At 48.2% G+C, this 25,440-nt stretch overlaps 1 protein-coding gene across 4 annotated transcripts in view; it reads left to right on the top strand.

Moving 5' to 3' along the window:
• Window positions 1-25,440, top strand: part of LOC144179212 (uncharacterized) — a 313,597-nt gene that overhangs the window by 245,297 nt on the left and 42,860 nt on the right. For all 4 annotated transcript variants that reach the window (XM_077707500.1, XM_077707507.1, XM_077707480.1 and 1 more), the window contains 8 exons: window positions 7,214-7,312; window positions 9,248-9,367; window positions 13,130-13,192; window positions 15,201-15,311; window positions 19,801-19,887; window positions 22,765-22,875; window positions 24,190-24,211; window positions 25,330-25,403. In XM_077707500.1, coding sequence (XP_077563626.1) covers window positions 7,214-7,312; window positions 9,248-9,367; window positions 13,130-13,192; window positions 15,201-15,311; window positions 19,801-19,887; window positions 22,765-22,875; window positions 24,190-24,211; window positions 25,330-25,403 — 687 coding nt within the window. The remainder of the gene's footprint in view (window positions 1-7,213; window positions 7,313-9,247; window positions 9,368-13,129; window positions 13,193-15,200; window positions 15,312-19,800; window positions 19,888-22,764; window positions 22,876-24,189; window positions 24,212-25,329; window positions 25,404-25,440) is intronic.

Genomic DNA, 25,440 nt, shown 5'->3' with positions numbered 1-25,440 from the left:
CTCTTCGCCCACTTCGTCAAATCGCCGTCAAAGCGCTCTGACCTTGGGGGAAAAAATGCCGTACACACCGCGCATTGACGCTCGTATCATTCTGGTCGGAGCAGAGAGCTCGCGCGAACGGCTTTCCATACACGACACCGGTCAACTGGCATAAGCGATACTGCTACTGAAATTGAACTATTATTAACCGTAATAAAAATACGGCACATACGTACCAGTCTGTATTCGTCCGTCGCGAAGGGGCTGACGAGGCAGCGGTGCCGACGGCAGGGCGTTCGTCTGTTGTGGCTATCGCGGAATGGTCGCTTTCCCGTCCACCGCGTATCCCACAACTCCTGCCGCTCGTGCACTTAGAAGCATTGAGCGTTCAAGTGGTATGAGGTTGTTAAATGCAAGCCCTAGCTCCTCGGCGAGAGTTTTGTTCTCTGGATCAGGCGATTCCGTGACTAGGGCTGCGGGTGCACTAGGTTTTACTAGTATTTTTAAAATGGCCGCCGTCTCGGTTTCGGCACGAGTTTCGGTTCCTGTCTGACTCCCGCGTGTAGGTGCTATATGGAGTCGACATACTAAGTATCTGTTCCATGGACCGGCTCGTATGACGCCATTGTTCACGTCACCAAATGTGAAATTTTAGCGGGAGATTTAAAATTTTGGCTTAAATTGTCTTATTTCTCAGTGAATAAAGCATCATTTGCTTCCGGGAAAGCGCTTGGGGTACTATGAAACACCTAATCTTTCGAATAAAACAAACTTTTGTTTTCTCTTCATGGCTCCTTTAAAACGTTTTCCACCGTCGTGCGAAAGGAACGAGCCGAACGTTTGCTAGAGACGCGCACGCAACACCCCAACGAAGGGGTAGTGATCTTTGTTGAGGAGATGAAGAGACTCTTTCGCCGTGCGGACCCGGAAATGGCAGAAGAAAATAAACTAAGGTTTCTGATGCGAGGGGTAAAGCAAGAGCTGTTTACTTTGTCTTGTCCGTAACCCTCCTAAGACGGTGTCTGAATTCGCGTCTGAGGCAGCCGCGATGGAGAAGACGCTTGAAGTTCCAACGAGGCAGTACGACCACCCAGCCAATGCGATGGTTTCGGGGACGATCATAAGTGAGACCATCCGTGAATTGGTGAGGGAGGATCTGCGTAAACGTTTCCTGACGACGCCGTAACCCCAAGTCGCTCGCCTAACTGACGTGATCCGGGAAGAAGTTCAAAACGCTTTGGGAACTTCTATGCCATCCGTAGTACGCCACGAGCCACAAGATAGGACGTATTCCACGGCTACTCGTCGACCCCGGCCTGCTCCAACACGTCAAGAGGCCCCGCCCTACCGCCGCCCACTGTCGCCCGCCCGACACCCTGGAGTCCAAACCAGACGTCGAGGAAGACTGACGTATGGCGAGCACCGGATAATCGTCCTCTGTGCTACCACTCCGGAGAGGCCGACCACATCTACCGTCGCTGCCCATACAAGGGACTCAGACTTCGTGGTTTCTCCGTCGACACACCGCGCCCCCCGACCCGGCCAGCGCCCATCTGATGTCGAAGGATACTTGTCCAACACCATCCGTGGCCCATCCCGTTTCAACCGTACGCCGTCGCCCTACCCATACCAATCGCCGAATCGCCGCAGCGATGCCTACGTCGCACATGGACGGTCCCCTAGCCCACGCGGGGGAAACTAAAGGCAGCAACTTCTGGAGGTGAAGCTGCACAACGGCGGAAAAACGAAAACCCTCCAACGACGCAACGATTCGCCGAAGACGGTTACTCACGACATGCCCTCATCCCGACGACCCGACCTAACCCTGACGTGACTCCCGAACACGACGACAGCCACAAGGCGCGAAGCGCACCCGACATAACCAAGCCTGCCGCTGAGAAGACGACGATAACGACGATGCATAATGCCCGACCGCCAACACGCACAAGCCGAGATACGACGCCCCGACGCACCCGAAACTCAAGGAAAGCGGCGTCCGACGTCCAGGTGTCCATCCACGGCTTTGACGTAGTCGCCCTCATCGATACGGGAGCCGAATACTCGTAATGAGCGGGTCATTCGCGTCTAAGCTGAAGGAAGTTACAACATGGGATGGTCTGCACATACGCACAGCAGGAGGCCATCTCGTAACGCCAAGTGGAACGTGCACGTCGCGCGTCACCATAGACGGCACCACGTACCCTGGTGCATTCGTCATTTTGCCTAACTGCTCCGGCGACGTAATTCTCGGAGTAGACTTTTTGACGGACAACGGTGCAATAATTGATCTGCAGACCAAGTCAATAACTTTGCCTCCGTTCACTCCACCACGCCGCAGCCGAACCCCGAACACCCTGCTCCTGTAAGGATTGCCGATGATCACGTCACCCTGCCTTTGGATGGTGGACAAATATACTCGTCGGTTCTTCAAGAAGTTCTGGATCCATCAAAGAATTTTGCCACGAATTTTTTTTCCGACAAGGCCTGCAAGGATGTGGAAATGACTTGCAGTACCGAATGCGCGACTAATATCCATGAAAGGAGCTATTGTTATGTTTCCTTGAGAGCTTTCTTGTTCGATAAGCTGTCACCGGGTCTACGATACTGTTCATAGTGCATCGGTGTAGCCTGAATCCTGACATACATAATGGAAAAGCTCCAGGTATTTCTAAAAACCAACTTAACCTATAAAAGACTATACATTTCATATATCTTGGCTCTGCAACTCGCCAAGCTGACAGGCCGAATTGAGTCGATCGCATGTGGTGATTTTCCTGGCGTGAGGAGAGGAAGAATACGATAACTTCCAGGACTGGGGGATCTACTCAGCATCCCATAATTCATTAAACAAACCTATCAGGTGGATGGTCATACGGGAACCAACATTGCAAATAAGGGAATAGGTGGCATTGTCTGGTCCAGCGGCAGGACAGCGGCGAATCCTTCGCAGTTGGTTCTTCAACCTCCGTCAGCGAGAACCCGATGTCAAGCTCTGCGTGGCCAGATGTTCTGTATTTCTGGATCGATGACGTAGCGGTATTGCGAGATGCGATAAACTCTTCACTTACTATTGCTTCACAAGGTCTTGTAATCCACGCGCGAACTCGTCCGGAACAGCTGTTTCGGACAATTTTCTGTATAGCGCTAATCCTTGAAAAGGCACTCTTGCTGCCACCGGTGATTGAAGAGCGCTATTGTATCCCACACTTTGCTCGCGGACATCATCGGGCATAAAGTCGCACATAAGGACTTCCACCTACGGTTGCCTAAAGAATGCAGTTCCTTACGCACTTGCAGTAGGGTTCTCTGTGCGATGCGGTAATGTAACGTTCTTGAGCAGCGAAAGCGCCTCACAGTACGATGTCGAATAGCGCGCAGCGGTGCATACTCTCCGTTTACACCAGCACTGCCACGTGGAACAGGAATCCACTTTAGCGGTTGTCTCCTCGGACCCAATTACCCTCGGAGACACGGGCACCCCGCAAGGATCTGTCCTAACCCCCATTCTCTTCAAGATTGCCCTTCTTGAGCTGCCGAACCGATTAGACCAAATTCCCAACATAAAACACGACCTCTACGCTGACGATATTACTATCTGGACGGGCACAGATTCCATTGGTGGCCTCCAAGACACGCTCCAGCAAGCAGCCGATACTGTTAATTAGTATGCTAAAGAGTGCGGACTAACATGTGCACCGCAAAAATCGGAACTTCTGGTCGTGCGCAGGCGAGGCCGAAAGAAAGACAAGGACAATATACAAATCATGCTGGAAGGTCATCCCATCAGGCCTACAAAAGCGATGCGAATTCTGGGATTAGACATTCAGGCGGACACAACGAACACCGGCCTGATTAAAAAACTCAAGACGACCACAGAACAAGTCAATCAGATGCTACGCAGGGTGGCCAACAGACAGAGGGGACTGAAAGAGCAAGACACCACCAGATTGGTCCAGGCCTTCATACTCTCACGCATTACTTACACTGCACCGTACGTAATTCTGATCAAGAGTGAAGAGGAACAAATCGACGTCATCATACGCAAAGCCTACAAACAGGCACTAGGAATCCCCATCAGCGCCTCGACAGCTCTACTGCTAAAGTTAGGCCTTCACAACACCACATCCGAGCTAACCGAAGGTCACCTTTCAAGCCACAAATTAAGGCTTGAACTGACACCCGCTGGCAGAAAGCTCATGGGGAAACTTCAGTGGACCCCCCAGGGTCAGCTACAACCCAGAGCTCTTGTGTCAAATACGAGGCAGTGCATACAAATAAGGCCAATCCCTCGGGACATGCATCCCAAACATCACGAAGGAAGACGACAGGCCAGGGCCAAAGCCCTAGATAAGACTTATGGCAGTGATGAGGGAACAGTGTATACAGACGCAGCAAGCTGCAAACAGAAGAGAGCAATGGTGGCGGTGGGGATGACAAGAGACAAATGCCTCACCAGCGCAACCATTCCAAACATATCGAGTCAAGAGGCGGTAGAAGTGGCCATAGCGCTGGCTATTACTCAAACCAAGGCAACTACAATCATCTCTGGCTCACAGCAGGCTTGCAGAAGATACATTGCGGGAATGGTGACACCAACAGCACACCGCCTCCTGAGCGCAAACCCCCCAAACCGGAAGGTCGTGATAGTATGGGCCCCGGCACACTCCTCTCTCGCGGGCAACGATTTCGCCCTCGAGACGTCCTGGGCACTCGCCAACCAGGCCACGGAAGGAGATCCTGACCCCACCCCCGTTGTTTCCTACCGAGACATTACCGAGCACTACAGGCTCGAACGAAGGATCTATTCACCGCCACACCCTCAGTTAAGTAAACACCAAGGATCCACGCTTCGACTGCTACAAACCAACACGTTCCCTCATCCGGTTCGACTTCATAAGCAATACCCTAACCAGCATTCACCGCATTGCAAGTTCTGCGGACAAACAGGCTCCCTGTATCACATAATTTGGGAATGCAGTCAAAACCCACCCTTGCCAACCCCTTTTTCTAGCCCAAACCTCGACCAGTGGGAGACTGCGTTGTCCAGCGCACACCTCGCCGACCAGGTCATGCTGACGGAGAGGGCTGAACGTGCGAAGACAGCGTTTGGACTTCTGGACTGAGAAGCCACTCCCACGCATAAATACGCTAAATCAAAGTTGCTCTCTCTGTCTCTGTCCACTTCATAACCTTTGTTATGGGGGATTTGGCCATTTGTACGAAGGTGTCAATATTTCCAGTGGAATCTTCTGAATGATCGTTATGAAAACGGAAAACACTCGAGTTTGTAATGCATGCCATCCTAGGCTGCTGTGTGAGGCAAATTAGTTGGTGTTGAATTAAGACAGCCAGGTGATCGCTGCCGTGTGTACCAGCATCAACACACCATCACTCGCCATTGAAGAGCATAATGTGAAATCAAACACACTACTGTAACTTACTCTGCTCAGATGCGTTGATGGGCTGTCATTGAAAAAAACATAAGTTATTACGCTCAATAATTCCCTCGATTAATCGGCCCCGGCTGCATGTCCACTGGAATATCCATGATGGACTGTGGGAGTTGAAATCGCCGCACACAACAAATGGAGCTTACAGAGTTCTGAATAAGTTATTAAGCGCAGATGGCAATACAACGGTTTGTGGCTCTAAGTAGACACTAACGACAGTAGAAATGGAGTATGTACTTCGCACTTTCAATGCAACGTACTCCGGTGATGAAGAGGTCGATGAGAATACGAGAGACGAGGGTAAGTCTTTGCGCACGCAAAGCATAACACGGCTGAGTCCATTTGGTCTCTTACTACGATACTGCACGTAGTTGGCCAGGGGAAACCGGTCAGTTACTCGGGTGTCACACAAGCCTAAAACTGGAAAGTTATAATAATGTACAAATTGACGAAATGCACTTTTCGTGCTGAAGAGTTCATTAGTATTTCATTTATGACTACCTGTACGTTGGTATGTGCTAGACATACCCTAGACCCGGGTCGGCAATGAAAGATCGGGCATGTGCCAGTGATAGCAGAGCTTGGATTTCTGGAAGGGAACTAGCTTGTGGAAGTGTGGAAGAAGACGGATGATCGAACGGAGCGCTAAAATGGGGATCCGTATAAAAGTTTTGTCAGATATTTATTCATCAGTCTGTTTGTTGACTTGGTGGTTTCTCTGATCGTGAAGATACGCCTTGGGACCGTCGGGTATGTGTATGGAAGGACTTCTGATGTGATGGATCCGTCATAGGGGCTGAGCCTAAAGTCAGCTTAGTCGAGTTAGGTACCACATTTCTTGAACGAGGTGCAAACCGGGTGTCTGTAGTAATAATTCAGCGGTGACTTCAGCAATGACCTTCGCGATGTCGACGGCTCCTGTTGAAAGGAGGCATTGTCTCCAGCATTACCGGTGTTCGGCTTACTGCGCCTCGGTGTTGGGGATTTTCTGTGTAACATTATATGCTTTCTTGCAGCTGTAGAAGCTGTTTTGCGGGGGGCATCCTGCGAATGTTGCTGCATGCGATGCACCGCATTTGCCACACTGTGGCTCTCTTCTTGATGGGCAAGCCATGTGACTATGGGGGTCAGAGCACATCTTCCAACGCAAGGCTGCTCGCAAAAACTTGGCAGTGTGCGTATGGGGCTGAAATTTTTAGCATTTTATCGCTGTTACAAAGTATATACTCTGTGGCAAGGTGGTTGGTACAACCCAGGAAAACACGTGTGGGTATAGGGGGGTCTGGCCGAAACTGTAATACAATGCTTCGAAGGAGACGCTCTCCCACTGAGCCATCTTCTCCGGGAACAAAACACTTCTATCGGCGTACAGGTGCAACTCTCACCTCCTTAAGGTACTCAAGTAGGCAGTTTTCTCTATACTCTATGGGTACGTCAGTTATAAGGCCGAAGTTGAGATTGTAAGAACGAGGTATTTCGGCTTTGACTTCGTGTGAAGCAATATTTGGTGTTTTTGATGACTACTAACCGCTGTACCCTTTACGTTCCTGTTGTTCTTTCTCTTTGTTGTTCTATTTGACTCTAATTGCTTCTTACCTGTGATGGGCAGGACATCGACGTGTGTGGTTCCCCGTATGTGCCTGTTATCTTCCTTGTTCCCTTAACGACGTGGTGCTGTGTACATCTTCTTTAAGCCCTGCGGTGTCAGCCGCAATCGTTCGGGCAAAAGTTAATTATGGAGCACTCCCGCACAACGCTGAAATGTATCATGAAATGTGATGCAGGGTCCACCTGGTTTGCATGGAGAGAAGGGCCAACAGGGCGCTCCTGGTTTTGCTGGTCCGAGGGGCCCCGTAGGACCCGAGGGTCCTCCGGGCCCAAAGGTGATCTTGAAATAATTTTTCTTCTGGTTGAAGGTCTCAATTTATGTAAGCCAAATTATTCTTTTACTGCATTAAGGTCAATGTTGCGGAGGCTTCCATGCCACCGCGGGTGCGGCTGAAAGCGAGCGAATCGTAATCGAATAGTTGCAGACTTCTTGTCTTCGTTCCTATGACGACGGCAGACGTTTTCCGGTTGACCACTCCGTATAAACAATTCATGGGATAAGTAATATGGAGAATTTTAAAGCGAATACCTGACATTCGAAGCCCAGTTTGCCCTGTGCCAAGATATTGTGACATGGACATAGGTATTAATTGGTCAGCAAAGTCCCTGGCATTTTAGATGTCCTATTCCTTCTATGATGGGTTGACAGCGCCATCTAAAAAAGCGGGCGTGCCATGAGCATGCTCGCATTTAAGCTTGTGACTCTATAGCTGTGAATCATCAGTTTATTCTATATATTGTGGCCATGGTGAACCATAAGCTGCCGGTCGACGAAGGTGTCCTTCCAGCCTTTCCGTCCTGGTTTTGAAAGTTAATGGAGGGTGCGGAGGGACAGGATCTAAGGAAATTAACTTAAAATATTAGTAGCGCTTTTGCTAAGGGAGAAGGCAAGGGCTGTTTGCGCAATTAAGTTGTGTGGTCACATAGGTTAAAAATAAACCTAATTCTGCTACTGCTTATGCTGTGAGTTTGGGGCGTCAGACACCTTCAAGTGGTTTTGGAGCACTTTTCGCCCGGGGGAGCCCCAACGTAGTGCTGCAAACTAAAAAAAATTGAGTGATTGGTGTTACAATGGGGTAAGATGAAACTATCCTAGTTAGAGCGCGTGCGCACTCTGTTTGATCAAAAGGAACAATGGATGCTTAGCGATGAGAAAACATTTCTTATTGGAGAGGGAGTGTGAAGGCATGCCCACGCCTGCTCCACCAACCTTAGCTGGCGCTGAGATTCCTCCTAAAAGAACAGCTGAAATTCAGTAGGCATCAAACTGCTACTCTGTGAATCACAGCGCTATAAGGGCAAGCGTATTTTAAGGCGAATAGTATTTCTATGCCTCACTGATAGCGTTCGATGTCGCGGGTAAACGCCCTGCAGGAAAGCCAACTGTACATAGTGGGTTTCACAAAATAATGATGATGATAAGCGAATGCACAATAAGCGCCTCAAGGAAGAAACACGTCCCGTGGTCGGATTCAAATCTGGGTCCCTCGCGTTACGAAGCCGACGTATACACGATCGCGCCTCCGAACGGTCGAAGAAGTTCGGATTTTGGGCGTTGACTTTGACTAAGGTTTCAAGGAAGAAAGCTTCGCATTGTAACCATCTTTCTCTTAAGAAAAAGGCTTTGATTTTTTTTTTACTAATTGTTCCTCTGAATTCGTATTACGCATACGTGCTAGCCCTCTCAAATGAATGTTGGAAAGAGCGGGAAAACACGCCGCGGTGGCGATGTGGCTAAGGCGTTGTACCGCGGAACACAAGGACGGGGGATCGATCCCAGCCGCGTAGGCTGTTTTTCGGATGGAGGCGAAAGTGTCTCGTATGTCGATATTTCGGCGAACGTTATAGACCCCTAGCGGTTTCAATTTATTCGGTAGCCCTTTAACACACGTTGTGCCTCCATAACACAAGTGTATCTTCGAAGCTCAAAATGCCGAATATTTTAGGAAAATGTGCTATTTAAGAGAGTGTCGCCTCCTGCCTTGAGCGCGCCTTTCTTGCTTGCTGCAGTTTGCTGCCTCATTTATTCTCGATGTGGCTAAGCCGAGCAGGGAGGTAGTGGTCAATTTCGCCCGACGGGCGATGCCGCTGTTCATACCCGAAGATGGCGGCATTGACAGGTGTGGCGGTTATGGTGCATGTGAAATTCGCCGTATGTATGTGGATTGTCCTCGGGGTTGGGGGTTTGTTCACGGGCGTCCTGCTTGCAGGGTGAGCCTGGAGTGGGTCTTCCTGGGCCTCCGGGTCCACCGGGAAGTGTGTACGCCGTCCCGCGTGACGGTGACCTTGAATTCGGCAGCAGCAGCCTTTCCTACCTGCCGGGGCCAAAGGTGAGCGTGCGCGAGACTCGCTCACGTTTGAGTAAAAGCAAGTCAACCCGTGTTTTGCTTAATTCCTTTGGGGCACGATACCAAGCAGTGACGCGTACTGTTGCACGGTCACACTTTAGAGTGACACATCCGCGAGCTGGGAGCGTGCCCTCATCATCAACGTATAGGTCCCAGATGCCCAATGCCCAAATGATTCCCAAGCTGACGGCCCATGTGGCGGTGACAGCGAAATGTACCCCCCCTTCAAAACGGTGAGTTTAGTTGCACATGTGTAAAATGAGTTGTATTCTTCCTCTAATTTTTATACATTTCTAATCACTGCAACTGCTGGTGGGCGATGTATTTTTTGACATTCATGTAGTAGAGTGCTCCTGCATGTATATTGAAATCACAATTTAGTAATGTGCATAAAGCTGGAAAGACGCTTTCGCGGAGTGTTCTCCTTTACTTTTGTGATTCGCCCTTCTGTTTCGTTAGCGACAGTCGAAGAAACCCCGCAATTGCTTTCTCTGTTCACAGAAGGATGAGAGAAAACGGCGGATTGATTCGCGTCAACACCTCCCCGCTTGCGGGGTGGGCATCCCGAATCCAGTTCACTACGCCATAGGAAACTTCACTGTAGGACGACGTGTTCGTTCGCATCCACTGCAGGAATGGTGCTCACAGCAGAACGATTACTTGGGTTGGTGTCAATGGGGGTTTCAGTTTTGATAGGTCGTGGCCGTCGCGTCTTTCCTCTCACACATGAGTATCCTGCCGCTTGTGCAAGGTTCATTCGGGAAACCCTATCAACGTTTCTGTTGAGATGCCAAAACATGGTGATAAGTTGGTTTACCGCGCGAGCACAGCACCCGCTGCTGCACCAATTCCTGACAGGCAGATGACGTAGCTTTTTATCCGAAACAAACGAAATGTCGCCCATACGCGGCGGCCTTTGAGCAGCGTAGCCGTTGTCGGTCTCGCCTTTCGTCCTTCTGCTAAAGATCGTGCTTCACACAAGAGTAGGAGCAGGTTCGGCGGTCTCTATCGGTTGGTCTGGGAACCGCCGGCAAGGTGGTTTTCGCAGGAAAGCGGAGGATAAAGTATGGCGAAAATGCAGGAGGGAGGGCGGATGGCGGGGCGCGCCAGAAACCACGCCTCGGCGTCTAGTGCTTCCCGCGAAAGGATAGGCAGAACCAGGCATTCTTGAAAGCAAGTGTTTTTCTGTTTCAAGTTCACAAAAAGAGCAGAAGCCGAGCACGCGCTGCGTGCTGCACTTACAGTCGTCCCCCGTCTAAGTTGGAGCAACTGTTTACCCAGTTATCGTCCCCTCCTGGCTTGGGGTAAGGTACTGTAGTCACAACTGTTGCATTTTTCTGGAGGTTCAGGGGGCACTTACGTCGCCCACATTCATTTGAGCAGTGTTTCAGACGGATGTCTAAGATACTGTACGCTAAAGTGGAATGTGATGTTCCAGCTCGTTGTGTGGACGACCGTACATGGATCCTCCGTCGTCGTGCTCTTTGCGTGGCTCATCCAAACCGCGTGACATTTACGTGGGGGGTTCAAAAAACAATTTACAACACGATCAGCAGCGGCGACGCGCTGCGCGACAACAGCAGAGCAGCGCGTGCCGCCGTGCGTTCGCTGATCACGCGATAACTTCCTGAGACGTAGCAGCTACGCCCCGCGGCTGAGAACACTGCAGTGCGCGCTGCGCACAAATTTCGCATTATGCTATGTTCAGACTACCCACGTAACAGCCACATCGCCCGCTATGGACGTTCGGTAGGCCGAGACATCAAATGGCGTCATCATTTAAAGATATTACGACAGTTGCGACAACAATCTGAAGCCGGCCTTAGGGAGTATCATAATCTTCAGCCATTTTTTTCTCAGCCGCTCATTGAAAACAGGACTACCACCGAATGTCTTCTCTGCCTTGCCAAATTGTTAATTGTGTGTGCTATTGCAGGCTCCCAAAGCCCTCCTGCGTGGGCTCGCCCCTTTCAAGCGTCACCTTTTGTTTCGAAGAACGGTCAAGAGGTCGAGTTGGGGCCCTATTCTCGACTGCACAAATTGCCGGCAATTTTTTTCGTAAGCACGACGTGAGCAATCAGTGACGTGCGGCACCTATAGCTATGACGACATGCAGTGTAGTTTGACGATTCACTCATAAAGATCGCAACCAAGGTATCAAATATCGTTCAAGAAAGATATAAAAACACGTGGCATGTACTATAAAAATTAAGACGGTAGCTGAGGCTGACAAGAAAAACACATTTCTGGAGGTCAAATTTGGCGTCAACACCACAAGGCGATCGAGTAACGTTGATCCAAAAGCGAGCGAAAGGTGGATGTCGAGCTAAAGAGCATCACACAATTTTTTTTACCGTACCTATTTATTTCTTTCAATCGCTTTTAGTAACATAGCTGGGCTCTCTGCTTCAATGCAAGCTTTGTTGCGTTATCACCTTCCCTGCCGCTGCCGCCGCCACACCATCGTCTGCTGCTGTTACAAGTTTATGGCGTGATCACAGAAAAAGACGGCTGCGACCACGGCTGCGACCATCGCTTCTATGACACATAAGAGCAGCGAAGCGCTACGCCTGATAACCGCGGAGCGCACCGATGTTGCCGATTCACTCATTCGTCAATCTCGACTTCAATCAGCGCTGTAATGAACCAAATAGTCACTTTTATTTGTTATTTTTCTCTTGAGTTCGATCATGTGACCCAATAGCTTACTAGGACGAGTGTGGACAAATGCCATGCATTGGGTTCTCTTTGTCATGGAGAGGCTTGTACTGCCCTCTTATGTTGCGGTTACGCCAAACAAATAATTTTATTTTATTGCCAAACATAAAAGCAAAACACTGCACGTTATTTGTATGCTCCATGATCGCTGACTTGGAAGCAGTTGAAAATATAATTTGTTTCGGTAGGAAACATGCTTTAAACAGCGTGCATGCGAAACTGCGCCTGCTGCAAACTGACGGACATTTCGCGGCGCCGAACGCCGGGGCAATTTTTTGCCCTATTTTGCTTGTATTTTGCGACAAAAACAGCCGCCATTTTCAAGCTGTTACGTTGCATTACGTCACTTTTACGCAGCCTGAAGTTGCCAATGCATGACGTAATCGTTCCCGCCAATGTTTAAATTACGTCATGCCGTCTCAGCCAATCACAGAGAGGGCGTGTATAACAGGCATTATTGTTGTTGAATAGCAAAGACAGGCGTACGTTGTCATGTCTAGTGCTTTTAGTCTGGTTTTTCATTGCCGGCCAAGAATTATGCGCTTTCATTAAAGAGAAATAAGGCAAACTTTAGAACTGGTGTCCGTAAACGTCATAAAACGTCAAAATGACGACAACACACACAACCGCTTTGTCAACCGGAAGCACGTGACCAAAGTTGAAAGCCAATCAGACAAGACTTCCGGCAAATTGCCGGCAATTTGTGCAGTCGAGAATAGGGCCCTTGGTACTGAACAATCGCGCTGTAACAGCGCCAATCCGCCGGACGAAATAAATGAGAGCACAGGAGAGAGCGCGTCCTGTGGCCGCTTTTTCTTCGTCGATCGTCTTGGCGCAATGTACGCAACTTTTATTCGCCCCGTTTCCTTGTGCTTATTTTTCTCTTCCCGCCAGACAAAAATTTTTCCGCGCTATTTAATTTTAAGCGTACCAATATCACAATGAAGAGCGCTGTTTGTAGATGGGGTAAGGTGATGTCATATATACCATGTGTTATTCATTCACAACCCAACGTTACTTGTCCAGGGCGAGAAAGGAGACATGGGTTTCACCGGACAACAAGGACCCCAGGGGAGACAAGGACCCAAAGTAATCATCTTTTTGCCAAAAGATGTTCTTATTGTTCTGCCGTCTGGGCGAGTGTTTTCTCATATTCGCTAGGAACGGCTGGAACAACCTGACAAGCTGACGATCAGCTCGGGGCCATTAACGTTGGGAAACACAGAGTGTTCGTTAACTTGCACATTCGAGTGTGTGGATTGTGAGAGTACACGAGAGCGATCTCCGGCTGTCTACATGAAATTTATTGCCATTACTCTCGGATTTTCAAAGTCAGCATAGTTTTGCACCTTTAATAGTGCCATGCACTCAATCTAGGAACAAATATCTAAGCACATACAACCAGAATAACTAACTGGACATAAAGGGAGAGTGATTACGATGAAGGACTGGCATGTGTATGTTGCTGGCCATTATGTTGTCAAGACTGCGTGTTGCTTCATGCGCGGTTTGCTACGCCTTGTAACGGTTCCTTGGCATATGTCAAGCTACTGCAGTAGCTTTTAAATTGGAAACCGTCCAATGTTTCTGGAAATAAAGTGGGAATAAATAACGCAGCGCTCGAGCGTTCCCGGTAGAAAGTGAACACAATACACGGTCATTTTGTTTTCGGCTAGTGAGCATAATTAACGGCTCTGCAACGCGTCTTCCAACTTTTTTTAAAAGTGAAACGCTTTCGAAATGTAGTCAACAAGCATATCCAATAGAATAGGAGGCACAACGTATCTCACCCAATAATTACTGCTCTGCGCCCATGAAAAATTGCGCACTCTTTCCCGACCTTGGCGTTGTTTCAGCGCTCGAATGGCGTCATTCGAGTGATGTCGCCTCTATTGGCCGTCTTCGTCACAGCTGGAGCAAAAAACGCATTCGGTAGCCACTTTAAAGAAAATAGCCGCAAAATCAAAACACGAAGTGGGAGGCGTATTTATTACGGCGCTGAAATCACGCAGAGCCACTCTGAGCTGGTGATAACTATACGTATAGCTTTCACAGTGCTTGTAGTCGCGAAGGGAAGAGTGAAAGTGTTTATTGGAAGTGTTGCGGGACAGTTAATCTGATGTTCCGTCAGACAGTTTGAAGTTTTTTCTTTGTGGTAGATGTGGTAATCAATCAATCAATCAATCAATCAATCAATCAATCAATCAATCAATCAATCAATCAATCAATCAATCAATCAATCAATCAATCAATCAATCAATCAATCAATCAATCAATCAATCATATAAATATTATTCAGAGCAAGTCATATTTTGAATAACTATTTTAATAATTGATCACGGAATAACGAAAAGTATAAGAACCTCTCGAAGCAAGCAGCTTGCTTCAGTGTAGAATAAATAAAGTGGTTTAGTAAACGTTGACCAATAAAACAGTTCAGAACAAAATATAGAATCAATAATTTTACGAACAGAATAATTAATGGGTTTACGCCGTAGATTTTATTCCACGCTGCGCTAGAATAGGGCGTGTACGTCCGCCGCATATTCTGAGGCAACTCGAGCCTGCTTTCAGAGGCAGAAACAGGCATATTCAGCGAAATATGTTTGAGGTGAGGTAGCTAATACGTATGTAAATGATAAGTGGAATTGTGAATGCCGGATCTTGGCAACAAAACGCAGGGAGTGCATTAATTTTTGTTATTATTCCCATAAGATGACAGGGATGAGCAGCTTGGCGCAAAAAGGCCAAAAAAACCCATGAAAAAGCGTTAATAACATTCCTGATGTGCCTTCCGTGAATAAGTTACAAACCATTGATGCATTTGGTTGCATAATAGTATCCCTTATTTGCTGACTAAATAACTTCAGGTGTTATTCAAGCTGTTAAAATCACTCACAGACCGACCACGGTCACGATTTATTTCGTAAGGTGTTGTTCGACGTTCAGCCGGTTCCGTGAGGTATGTGATACGTCTAACCACCAGCACAATTTCAGTGTCTCAAAATGGGGGTTGAGACACTGAAAACGTCGGCGTTGTTTTGACGTGCACCCACGGCCATGGTTTAGCATATTCCGCATACGTTCAACATCGCAGGGCGAGCCGGGTCTGGACGGCATCCCCGGCGCCCACGGCTCAAAGGGTGACCGCGGAGACCCAGGGCTCGTCCACTACCAGGAGTTCGAGGGGAAGACCATCATATTAGAGGTAATTCTTGGCTGACATGCAGAAATATACAAGCGGCAGCTGAATCTTTCACGCACGTAAGCAGTAACAATCGATATTCAATGGGCGAAGCCCTTTAGGGGCTAGGGCTGTTGGCGTCTCCTGTCGTCGTCGTCGTAATCCTCGTCTCATGCAGTCACGGTACTAAAACACCGGGAAACTCGTTTGCGCCCCGCGCTGGACGCTTCGTAACGCGTACTAAACAAACATACGCGTTTACGCTTCGCGCTAGAGAGCTGCGGGCTTCGAAGGCAAGAGACTTTTACAGCAAAGCTGTATACCTTCACACCACAACGGTTTCATCTCCGTTGGCAGAAACGCCAAGACGCCAAGATTACACTTATACACTGCATGCTTCGCCTCTCTCCAGGTTTCACGTTAGCGGAGACAACCCGGGATTTCTTCTACATATACTGCTTTTTGAAGGCACTGTTGCTGAGTTGATTTCAACAGCTATGCGTTTTCTGTGACTGGAATCGACTTCAGAAAAGCAGCGAGAAGAAAACAAGAAACGTGAAAAGAATCTATGGAGAAAACCCCATCGGGGTTGGTCAATGTGCGGGAAAAATTACATGCTTTTGGCATAAACATTATGTACTTCTAGCTTGATGAGTAAACTTTCCTTGACCAACCTCACGATAAATTACCATCGCCATTATTAGGAGCCACACCTTACTAACCGGCTTGTGATGTGCACCTCGCTTGTGTGAAAGGCTGGTTGAGGACTGCGATCACGACCCCGTTCCCTGTTGCACACAGTGGCGGGTTGTTCTTCTTGTGAGTTTATTGAGGTTGCCTGATGAGTGCCTTCGTTACAGAGGGGGGACACTGCTTTTTGTGGGCGCTATCTCGGTTCGAACGTTCCCGTTCGCTGGCACTACTCGGCTTGCAGCGATGGAGCACTTTCGGTAAAATACCCAGGAAATTAGCTGTTAATTCGTCTTGACGGCAAGGCTTGCACATAAATGCCCTGGAATTTGGCTGTCAATTCGTTTTGACGGCAAGCCTTGCACATATACTGTCAGCAATAAATAGGTAAGGCTTTATTTACGGTAAATTTAAACTTCCGTGTTTTGTTGTTTCAAATGCACTGTGTTCGTTTTTCTTTGAGCAGAACCATTGCGTAAAATGAAGCGTTCACATACAGTTAATCTTGGCAATGTGACACATTTTCTCCAATGGCAAAGCGTTACCTGAGCAGCTATGGACGTCTTTTAGTCAGTTTGAGAGCACTTACCGTAAAGAAAACACGAGACAGAATTAGGACGACTGCCAACACATAGCACTAAGTGACTTTATTTTGAACGGAGCGCTCTCACTGCGGGAACTGTCCTCTTAGCAGGACGTTTTCTGAGTTTCGGAGGAGCTGCAAGTTAGGAAAGAGGAACTTTAATCTACACAGTTTGTACCCAGAAAATGTGCCACACAATAAATGATAACACCTATTTTTACATTAGCTCGCAGACCTGGCAAGCACGACGAGACAAAAAGAGTCCATGAGAGCGCATTCATATTGCACTGGCTTTGCATGCCTTATAACATTTACCGACTAATAACACTGCCGTTATACTGCGTTAGAAGGGGCCAATGGGGAAAAGACATTTCTGTGCCATCTGGAAAGCAATTTTAAATCCCATTACATACTTTTCTTGCCTTCGCAGAAACTAAAACTGCATAGCTGTCGTCAACTAATTTATGTTTTGAATTTTTTAATAACAGAACAATATATTTTTTCCTTAATTTCCAAGGCACTGTAAGCTTGTTATACAAAAGCTGTGCTGGAATGGGGAGGGAAAACAATACAGGTAAAAAAAGTGGTTCAAGAAATGAGCACTCCAGTAAAAAAAAAAATAAAACATGGTAGCACTGATGTCACGCTAATTGCAACAGTTCTAATGAGTGAAGAGAATGGCCGGGAGACGCAAGAGAAAAGAAAACCACGGACAACGACGGTTGTGGAAGACAAAAACAACAATTTAGTGCGACAGAGGAACAACGAGTAGAAGGGCAAAATCCCTACGTGTGCATCGGCCTCCCTGCTCGATCCCAACGTCCGTATCATAGGTAATGTGAATTGCATACGGCTGCCAACAAGATCGGGTCTGCTACAACACTTTACTCTAAGCGTTTAACAACCGTGACATAAGCACTCGTTATGAAATTAGAAATTGTTACTCACGTTTAACTAATGTTTGGGTGTGGGCTAGTTGGTTTATCATAAATCTGTGAAACAGTGCTTAAACGAGGACAGTAAAGGACACCGACACAAGCACTCGTGTCTGTTTCTTCTTTTACTGTCTTCGTTTAAGCGATGTTTCACTGTTTTACGTTTGAAATCGAAAAGTGTAGGCACGGCTGAAACGCGATCTTGTATAAACGTTCGACGGCAAGCACACGCCTTCATCCACAATAACTCTAGCTCTTTCGTTACCCTTTGTGTCGAAATCAGCTGCGCTGACGTGGAGCAGGGCTAACGTAACTCGGCCCATTGCGCCACCGAAGGACAAAAAACAGTGGATGCTGTCACAAAAACAAGCGAAAATGGTGTTTCATATCGTACGACAAGTCAGCAACTCAGCTCGCGTGTCTTGGCGTTGCCTGTGACAAGTCATTTGCGCCTCCCATTTTTTTCTTATCACTTGATAAGCGGGACATGCGCCGGCCTTTCGCATGTGAAGCAGAACACAGTGACACACAGCAGGTAGCCATAGCTTTCGTTCAGAACCTGATGTAATTATTTAAATCAAACACCAACGGGTTTACAGCGCTGTCCTCGGGCTATCCATTGCATTTCTTACAACGCAGCGCCGTGCTGCGCTCCGACACTTTCAAACAAAAGTGGCTCCTCACGAAGTTGCGAGAGGCACGGAAAGGTCATGAGGTGTCTTCACCTTAAAGCGATGGCGCTGGCATCGAGACAGAAAGAGGCGGATGAGGACGAATTAAACTCCAAAGGGATGCCATTGCGGCTATTACGGAGTATTATATTGATCACAACGCTTAGGAGCCACAACGGTGCGTCATCAGTTGGGTCCTAAAAAACGTGAACATAAAGCTAAAGGGCTATAATATAAAATAAAAGCCCAACCCGTACCACATACGTATCACGGGTGACGCCAATTAAAAATAAACAAACTGGACCGAAGTCAACTAGAGTTTTCAAGAGAAGGAAAAACCCACCGAAGTAGAAAATAAAAGGGAAAAATGCTACACAGCGACACCACAGCCAGGAGAGCGGGCCCGGGGAGACTCCCCTGATCTCCCCTGGGACGGTAGCAGGAAAGGTTGGGATGAGGTATGCGGATGGTGGTAATAAGTAACGGGTTATGGGAAAGTGGGTGGGAATGGGGACAGCGAAGTTTTTGTTCTAATCCTTAGATGTCTGACTCCTAAAATAGGCCTGAAAACTCAGGATGGGCGTCAGACGGTTCCAATTGGAATTCAGCGGACCCCACTATAGGTTCCAACCATCTGAGCTCCGACAGCGAAGAACAGGGAGAACCTGCGACGGAGTGACGACACCTAATCTCTGGACCCCTTTCACAACCAGCCCCCCGGCTAACACCCACCAGGTCCCCCGAGTACTCAAGAGACATCTGCCCAGCCTACATAGGTACTAATCCCCCTCGTCTCAACGGTTTCGGATACTGGTAAAGGTAACTGTCCGACAGACGGGGTAAACTACCCTGTACGCATCCGTCGATCCTATGTGCACCTGAATCACCTATCTGCATAGGAAGGCCTATGTGACTTATAGGGTTTCGGTGGACCTCTTATGTGCTCCTATGCCAACCACTCACCCACCAGGGAACCCTCCCCATACGGGCAGCAGTCATCAGGTGGAAGGAGTAATCCTTATAGAGTACGACCAGCCCTACTCCCGATACTGAGGACGAGAAGCTTCCCTAAGAAGTGAGCCAATCCCTCTTTCCTAGGTCCTAGCAAGTGCGCGCCTCCTAGACTGGTCGCTACTAAAGGCCAGAGACATTGGCCATCATGAGCACCTATCGAAGGCCCTGGATCCTGTTGTCCAGGAACCTTCGTGTCGGCAGCGAGCAGTCGTGCCCGCGTGGGGTGACTGCGGCGGACCCTTAATAAGGGATCCTTTTTCACCGCTTTTAAGCCAAGTGCCCAGAGCCAACCTCGGTAGCCACCCAGGCTGTCCGGGCCTGCCTCCGCGTCCTGCATCGGCTCTGGGGCAAGGAACTGGCCCATACAGTTCCAGGGAGTCGCTGCCACTCCCTTGGGGTTTTGCATCCCCGGGTGAGACCTGGCACCCACCCACCGCTGCCGCTGGCAACTGACCAAAGCTAGGCAGCCGAAACCGCCTTCGCCCAGCCAGCTGTGAACACGGGAGGAGTCTGTGTTTCCGTGTGTCCTGATGCATGTGCCCATCGCCTATCATCATATTCTGCATCAGCGATTCCCGCGAAAGAGGAGTTCAACATGAATTTTTTTCCACCGTTTTCAGAAGGGTGAGAAGGGCGAGCGTGGACGTCGAGGTAGAAGAGGACCACCCGGCCCTCCCGGACCTTTCCTGGATGAAAACGGAAAGATGGTATGCCTGCTACGGATCTCGAGAGAGAACCGAAAGACTTGTGGCTGTTTTCCCCACAACCGCATAATATTACTAAAGCAGACCATCCTCAGTGGGGCATGTACCTTCAGCTGGCTCAACCCGGCAGGAATGATATTCCCGAGCAGTCGAGAGATATGGTTCGCAAAGTGTGACGTATGTAAAACAAGGGCCGTATTCGTCAAAAATTTCTGTGTATACCTGAAAACACTACTGCGCGATGACAGCATACCACAAGGTGTTCCATAGCTGCTTTGTGAATCCGGTGCCCGGTTACTGCAGCCTGCTTGGCTTATTCCCCTCAAAATGAAACTGCAGTCGCACCGTAACCACGCCACCCAGTTCTAAGCCATTGGCAGGCTGCGAACAGTTTTGTGATTGTGTATTTTTAGGAAGGTGCTTGCAACCTGTGGTGTTGTATTGAAGATATTCTTTGCCACCATCGAAGGCGGCGTCCGTCGCCGTCCGCGTAACAGAGTTTGCGAACGAAGCAGCGAAGGCAGAAGAAAACGGGGAAGAGCACCTTGCGAAAGAGTGAGGGGGAGGGCGGCACGCGCGGTTATGGCGTGATCTCTCACACTCCCTCCCCCTGACACTTTCACCACTTTCACCATGCGTCGCCACCAAGGAGCACCCCCCCCCCCCCCCACCCCCCGTTTCGCGCTTTCCCCATACGCTGGTCCGTTCACCGCTCATCCGAACCACGTGATGTTTGCGCGGGAGGTTCAAACACGATTTGCATGCTCGCCGCCGGCGGCAGGTGCTGCGAATAACATCAGAGCAGAGCGCGCTGCATGCGTTCGCTGATCACGCGATCGCTCCGTCAGACGCAGAAGATAGCCGCCGTAACGGAGAAGACTGCAGTTCGCTCTTCGCACAAATTTCGCATTAGGAAGTACAGTAATCCCTTGTTAACTCGAAGTCGTAAAATACGCTCAAATTTTGAGATAAGCGGAGTTTCCAGTTAAGCGAAATGCCGAAAATTCGTGGCCACGTCACTGAAATAAGGTCTAGTGCTGGTAATAAAAGCTCCATTGCACGAGGAGCTTTTGTGATAAAGACAAAATAATTCGCTGGAAAAGCGCATTTTTATTATTACGGAACGAAGAACTGTGTGATGCTCGCCTGTTTGGCGTTCGCATCTGGTCCCAGAAAGCGGTCTCGAGCTCCTCAATGCATCACATCAATTGATCGCCACCGCTACATTCTAGCGCGTTGAGAAGCAGGTGCAGCATCTTTGCTGTTTCTGTCGTTTTAGGCAGTTCTCGAGGCTCCTCTTCGTCCTCATGACCAGCTGCATCGTCCATAGATCTCTCAACGATGTAGGCGTCGGACAGCCTTCAGGTAACGGGAACATCGGCCTTGTACAGTTTAAATTTGCCGTTCACGACCGCGTTTGGCGCGTAGCGGGAGCTAAGCGTTAAAATGTCTACCTTATTAGCTGCCTGTAGCGGACTTTGCGTTGTGTCCTCTCTGCCAACATTTCGATATACCGAAACCTCTCGAAGAAGCGTTTCGAGATAAAGAGGAGCAAATGGCGCCTATAAAAGGTGAATGCAGGGTGAACAAAAGTTTCGACTTAACCGATATTTCGAGATATCCCAGTTCGAGTTATTAAAGGATTACTGTATAGTACTCGCCAGTGAATTTTTTTTTTCACATTCCTTGAACTTGTTTTCGAGGTTCTTGCAAGTATGTGGGTGCTTTCGAAATAAAAGCCATGGATGGCTCAGTCCTGTCCGTGTTACTTCACTCAATTTTTTGTCCTTTTTGCATGTTTTCCTGGCAGAGTTTGTTGTGATATGACTACAACCGTCCTCGATCTGTCATTTTGGCCTGCCCAGAACTGCCGAAGAGCAACCCTGTATTTTTTGCCCTTAGGTTAAGGTAGTCTTGGACTGCCCGCGAACTGTTCAAATCATGCCAGACTGGCAAACCGAAGAGACTATATTACAGCTTTCAACCTTCGTAAACTGAATGTATACCGCGCAAATAAGCAAAAATGTGTGTCGGTCTCCAGTTTTACATATTTTACTAACAAATGTTACGCCAGTCACAGCAGGAATATGAATAGATTAAAACATCGTCCGGTAAGAGATTCGGGAAACGGTTTACTGTAGGCCATTAACGAAAAACAAGCGTTATAATAAATTACACAGTGCGCGCAACATATCTAGGCAAGTTGGTTGCAGAGCTGCATTTTGTGAAAAACAGAGAAATTGGCGAATAAGAAATTGAATAAGCTGCATTGACAAATGTCTTATATCCAGTTTCTTTTCACTCTCCACTATAAATTGCGGTATTTCTCAAACCAAAGGCGTGAATTTTCGATGTGGCTGTGTCTGCCAGAGTGCATCAGGTGTGAACTCCAGGAGGGGGGAACATAAACTGAAAACCAATACAGTATTGTTTGAAGAAACGAGCGCTGAAGCGGTTCATCTATGAAGAAGGGTTAATCACCCATCCCTCCCCCACCATAAGTTTATTCTACCCAACACCTTTGCCTTGCGATAACCTCCCTCGTGGATTGAGCGTTTATAACACCGGGCATAGTTTCATGAGGTGGAGTTTCGCTGCATGCAATTCGGCGAGGTGTTTCCGAAAAAGGACGTCGCTCTCCTCCTCTCTTCCTTCCTACCTCCCTTTCTTTCTCACTCACTCACTCACTTGGTCAGTCGGTCGGTCGGTCGGTCGGTCGGTGATCGAATGACCAATCGTCATACTGCCCGTTAACCGGTGTCGCTCAGAATTTCACTGCGCCCCACACTGTAATTTTCTTAAAATATTTTGTTAACGTCCTTGTGAAAACGGTACGCGCGAACGACACGAGTTTTTTTTTTTGTGTGTGTGTAGGTGCAGATCACGCAGGGACCACCGGGGCCGAAGGGAGAGCCCGGAGAGTCTGTAAAGGGAAGCAAGGGAGACCCCGGTCCACCGGGACCCCCTGGACTCGGCACCTTTTTGGGAGCGGTAAGTGATAGTCATTCGCCAAATCTGCACACTAGACCACTTCGTTTGTTAATTTTGGATCTACAAACCTGTTTCCGGCTTTAGTTAAGCGGAAAACCCTTTCGACAGTTAAAACACATCAGTTGATGCTAGCGCACATATCATAGTCTGAAACAAAGCAGATAAATACGAGTGCAAAATGAACACTGCTTCACAGAAGAGTCCACGTCGTTTTATTGACGGTGTTCTGTGCCGTCCACTACTCTAGGAACACAGCCTATACACAGGCAGAGTGCAGCGATTCTCGTTACCATGTATACTTGAGGATTCTGGCTATTCTGTCAGCTAGTGCAGTCGGCGAGACTCCTCCGAGTTTTCGGGACATAGCTGGCCGAACGACGCCAGCCACCGTGTTGGCATGCGATCTCCCTGCTGTGAAGTTGAAGAGCTCCCGCGGCGCTCCTGCAGCAGTAGCACTGGAAATGCCTAAGCAGAACTTGCTAACGATGCGTCGAGACTATGTAAGAACCATGTGGTGGTGTATTGCATTGACATTTGGAACGATGTCTTGGGTCTGCGTTGCACGCGCCCCTGCCAACTTCGATGCCTTGTTGCGGGCCTGTGAAGGGCTGAGAGCACGGTTACCTTGACCAGCACTCTTATTTCGGTCTTTTTATTTTTTGTTTGCCGGCACAGGCGGTTTCTGCTAGAGTTTTAACACGAAAGCTTTATTTGGCTAGTTTGGAGAAAAGGTGCACCTGGCTGACGTCCGGAAAAGGAGTCCTCAGAAGTCGTGCCCTGAATTTCCATTAAATGTCAGGTGACCATAGCACCCATCGGAAAAAATTCAGGGGACACCTAAACACGCCCTAAAATTTTTGAATGCGAAGCTGAGTCCCCAGTTGGCTGCCGCAGTGCTCCTATGTGTGGGTATATGTATATATAATATCGCACAAGATATCCTTCTTGGTCATTGGTATTATGAATTTAAAATGTCACCTTAATAACGGAAACACATTATTTTATTCTTTCTACCCACATGTTCAAATAAGATTGATTAATCTATCTTTTTGTTTTTATTGTCTACACACGCACACACGCACACGTACACTAGACCACGCACGCACAGACGCACGCGCGCACCTTATACCTTCCTTGGTAGTGCTGCTGATTGATGGCTTATTAGTTCGCTCCCACCGATATCGAACTACAGATCGCAACGAATTTTATATCCATTCTATACTCTTGTACTAACAACGGTTCACTGTATACATGTATGTTCGCTAGTAAGGCATGGCTGTTTCTCAAGTGTTTCTCCCTGTTTTTTTATTCCAGGACGGACTGACATATGTGACAAGTAAGTTATCTTATGACCTTACCTATCAAAAGTAAACACGCCACGGATAAGTTCCCAAAATACCCGATTCTCCATCTCATGGATTTATGGCGACAGACAAAGGTCAAGGGACCAAAACCACATAAATAATCTGCGACACCCTTGGAGTGTTGGAAAATGCCTTCCATTTGTCATAGCTAATTTTATATCAATAAGCAAAAGTTTCGCGAACATGAAGCGTCAGTTATTCGGTTCTTTAAAAACTCCCGGTGGTTTTATATTTTAGGTTCAGGCGATAGACTATATGTTCGTAAGTAACTTCTTCTAACGCCTTAAGCAAGATTGGTGCATGACATAAACAGAAATGAGTGAATAAATCGATTAAAGCTTGGCATGAATGTAAACACTCTGTAATTTACATATTTGGTAAACGTTCATAGCGTAATATTTGACACAGTGGTGAAATATTCACATTGCTAATTATTCAGTGCCTTAACTGCGCTAGCCGCTTGTTAGAGGTTTAGTGCTTCGTTACCAGCTTTGTTTGCCTTCCGCTCGGGTAGCTTTGCTAGATGCTTCACCCGGACAAGGCGAATCGTAGTTAGGCAGGGAGAGCAACTTTTCACAGACGGCATATTGTCGGTGTATTTTGTAGGACACTCTAGCTGCCTTAATTAAAGTGTTTAGCAATAAGCTTCGCCTCTCGCCAAACTACACCAGGCGAAACGGGAATATCACTGCAGCGGGGTCGGGGTAGGGTGGGCTCAGTTGGAGTGTCTATGGGATTTTTGAAATGAGTTTCCCAGAGCGTTCTCGGTTCGGAGTTGCCAGTTTTCTGAGAAATTACTCTATAAAACATATGGCCAGGCCTTTGCCACAAGGACAATATGGCCAAGCAGCTGGTATCAGTCGGGGAGTGGCAGTACACAATCAGTACGCACCACGACAAATGTCAAGCGGTTTCTTTGGTTGTTTCAAGCTTCAAGGTCACCTTTTGCCGAAGCAAAGAACCGTTTTCTGGAAGAACTACTGTGGTAGCGGGAGGAATGCCTCAAGGGTAAATGATTTATAGGATCGACTAGACGTGTATAGCTCGGCAAGCGATATCCCCGTCGATCATTTCTTTCATGTATTTACAGGGAACGAAAGGGGCGAGCAGGGACCCCGTGGTCCTCCTGGAGAGAGGGGCCCTATGGGATTCCCGGGGCTCAAGGTACGTCCTGCTAATGACGGCTTTTAAGGCTCGGCCG

Source organism: Haemaphysalis longicornis, unplaced genomic scaffold (assembly GCF_048455015.1).
Source record: "Haemaphysalis longicornis isolate Haplotype H1 unplaced genomic scaffold, Haemaphysalis longicornis Haplotype H1 scaffold_1, whole genome shotgun sequence".
Lineage (NCBI taxonomy): Eukaryota > Metazoa > Arthropoda > Arachnida > Ixodida > Ixodidae > Haemaphysalis > Haemaphysalis longicornis.
This window is presented reverse-complemented; position numbering and strand designations above follow the sequence as displayed.